The following is a 3,025-nucleotide window of genomic DNA, read 5'->3' as shown; positions in this document are numbered from 1 at the left end:
AAAAAAAAAAAAAAAAAAAAAAAAAAATACACGGTATGGTATTTTGCATCTAGAAGGCTTTCAAAGAATATATGTGTTCATATACAATTCTATAATATTTATATCAGTACAATATATTAAGTCAATTCATATATATTAACATCTTACATCCTATCAAGATCTGTAAGCAACAAATATACAAATATATATATATACAACAAATATGTATGTAATATATATATTTACATCTTACTTCCTATAGAGACCTGCATGCAAAAATATAAATATATATATATATATATATATACATAGCTGTGTGTAACAAATATATATTATATTGATAGATAGATCTGTATGCAACAAATATATAAATATATATTATATGGAGTACATATATTTACATCTTATATCCTATAGAGATCTGTACACAACCATGTAAAATAATGCCAATAGGGAGTTCCCTGGCGACCTCGTGGTTAGGATTCCGGGCTTTCACTGAGTCGCATGACCAAATAATAATAATAATAATAAAATGATGCCAATAGTGGAACACTGTCTCGGAATTTTTTCTGTCGTGGTGAGTATAATTCAGGTCTGTCCCACTCTTACCTGCACCCCTCCTTCATGACTGACCCAGTTTAGAACTTCTCTACTGAGGGCAGGGTTGCTACAGACCTCCCCAACCCCCTCCCCCCACCAGATACGTGGAGAGGGTGCATGCACTTACCATCAAATTCCCTCCACGTGCTCAGGGGATAAGTCCAGGCAATAGTTGGTGAGGGGCTAGCGTGTACCAAGCATCGCAGGGTCACATTCTGTCCCACCCGGATGCTGACATTGGCACTGGGGGTTGAGATCTGCGGCTTCATGCAAGCACTGAGCTCTGTTTCGTGAAAAAGCTGCCCTGCCTTGGAGAGAGGACCTCGACACATGAGGTAGGGATTCACCAGAACTACTGGAAGACTGATGGACTTTACAAACTGGACAAGTCCCCTTAGGTGACAGTCACATAACCAGGGGTTGTCGTGCAGCGCCAGCATCATGCTGGAGAGAATCTCGGCCTCACAGCCAGGCTGCCGGTGTTTCTGGTAGGCTGGCCAGTTCAAGAAGACACTCTTGGCTACAACTGTAAGCCTATTGGAGGATAGGTCAAGGTAGGTCAGGTTGACCAAGAACTGAAGAGCCAGTTCAGGGAGTGCATCAATCCTGTTGTGTTTGAGGTCCAAGACCCGCAGGAGCGGGGTGGCACGGAACTCCGTCCATGGTACTGAACGGAGTTTGTTCCCCTCCAGTCTCAGCTCTTTCAGTTCTGACAGGTGCTCCAAGGGCTCCTAGATGGATCACAGTGACATTGTTAAAATTGAGCCAAAGGTACTCCAAGGTGCTCACGTTGATGAAAGACCCTCGGGGCAGTTCAAATAAGGGTGAATTTTCAATTCTCACTTGCTTGAACTCTTCAGGAAGTTTCCTTGGGATCTTTCCCAAAGTGATAGACACGCACTGCAGAGTCCTGTACAAAAAACCACAACAGCTTTGAGATGTACATCAGGAAACTGGGAAGTGGGATCAGGCTTATCCTGGCATTAGACATATGAATTAGAAGGAAAAAAATACGATTCTCTTGAAATACAAGAGTTAGACCCATTTTGGTAAAAGCGTGCAGTTTATCAAAGTTCAGCACCAGTTAGAGGAAGTCTCACAGAGATTTTGCTGATTTCCTGCCAGATCTTGGCCTGCTCCCACTTCACACCATCCCCAAAGAAAGCGCATCCCCTACAAGCTTCTGGGATCTTGTTAGCCCAGCGCACCTGCCAAAACTCTCCTCTGAGCAGGTACATCCTGGCAGACAGGATAGCTAAGCTGCATGTGAATCCAGAAAGACCAAAACTAGCAAGAAATAGTGAGAAACTGAAGCCATATTCTTCTGTAAGAAACTACCTTATGAGTTTTTGAATAAGTATAGTCCAAGCTTCCGAGTGGCAAATCCTATTATTGGTAACCCATAATGATGTAGGTCAGCACAGTAGCAGCAAAGCCCCTGGATGCTCTGAGGTCTGTTATGGCCCAGATCACAAGCTCAATAAGAACCCAGAAGAGGGAGCTATGTCTCTTAACTAAGGTCAGGAGATTCACCGTTTTTCTGGTTTTTGAGCCCAGAGAGCAAACTATAAGCCAGATGTCCAATTCAGTCCCGATACTGCCTCCCCTCAGTCTCATAAAAAAGATCTGAGAAACAAGCAGGTCCTGAGCACTATGGTTCAGGAGATTTGGCCAGAATACATTTAATACTTCATCAATCACAATTGGCTTCTGAAACCTAGAGTTTTCAACCAGTCTCTAAAAGTGAATGCAGATGATGGTTAACAAAGTAATTCTGCAACCACTCCTATCAGTGGTAATCTCCCCAGCACCTCCTGTGGTGGATTCATTTTTCTTCTGCGTTAAGACAGCTGCACCTGCTGCTTGGATGACCAGAATCAGAGAAGCATCACGGTACAGAGGTTAAACCACAAGATTGTGTTTTCTGATTAAATCAAAGCATGTTTCTTATCCTGGATCACATAATTTATCCTGAATGCTGTGTATTTCACATGTTATAAATCTTCCCTGAACGCTGTGTATTTCTTATGTTAAATTTTTTTTTTTTTTTTTTTTTTTTCGGTAGGCGGGCCTCTCACTTTTGTGGCCTCTCCCATTGCGGAGCACAGGCTCCGGACGCGCAGGCTCAGCGGCCATGGCTCACTGGCCCAGCCGCTCCGTGGCATGTGGGATCTTCCCGGACCAGGACACAAACCCGTGTCCCCTGCATCAGCAGGCGGACTCTCAACCACTGTGCCACCAGGGAAGCCCTGTTAAAATTTTTTAAGTGAGATAATATGTGGTTTTGTATACTTGATCTGCCATTCTTCATTCATTCAACAAATATATATTGGTCATCTGCTCTAAGCCACACCTTTGCTAGGTGCAAGGAAGGCCATGGTGAGCAATACTGTTATAGATCCGGTCCCATGGGGTCTTCTATCTAGCTTATACTTCCTAGTCTTGA

General features: G+C 43.3%; 1 protein-coding gene across 1 annotated transcript in view; it reads right to left on the bottom strand.

Moving 5' to 3' along the window:
* Positions 1–1,897, bottom strand: part of LRIT2 (leucine rich repeat, Ig-like and transmembrane domains 2) — a 2,402-nt gene extending 505 nt beyond the window's left edge. Inside the window, 3 exon segments of the mRNA XM_007447612.1 lie at positions 707–1,304; positions 1,306–1,489; positions 1,788–1,897. Of these exon segments, the coding sequence (XP_007447674.1) occupies positions 707–1,304; positions 1,306–1,489; positions 1,788–1,897 (892 nt within the window).
* Between the last annotated feature and the right edge of the window lie 1,128 nt (positions 1,898–3,025).

This window comes from Lipotes vexillifer, unplaced genomic scaffold (genome assembly GCF_000442215.2).
Source record: "Lipotes vexillifer unplaced genomic scaffold, Lipotes_vexillifer_v1.1 scaffold1062, whole genome shotgun sequence".
In the NCBI taxonomy this organism is placed as follows: Eukaryota; Metazoa; Chordata; class Mammalia; order Artiodactyla; family Lipotidae; genus Lipotes; species Lipotes vexillifer.
This window is presented reverse-complemented; position numbering and strand designations above follow the sequence as displayed.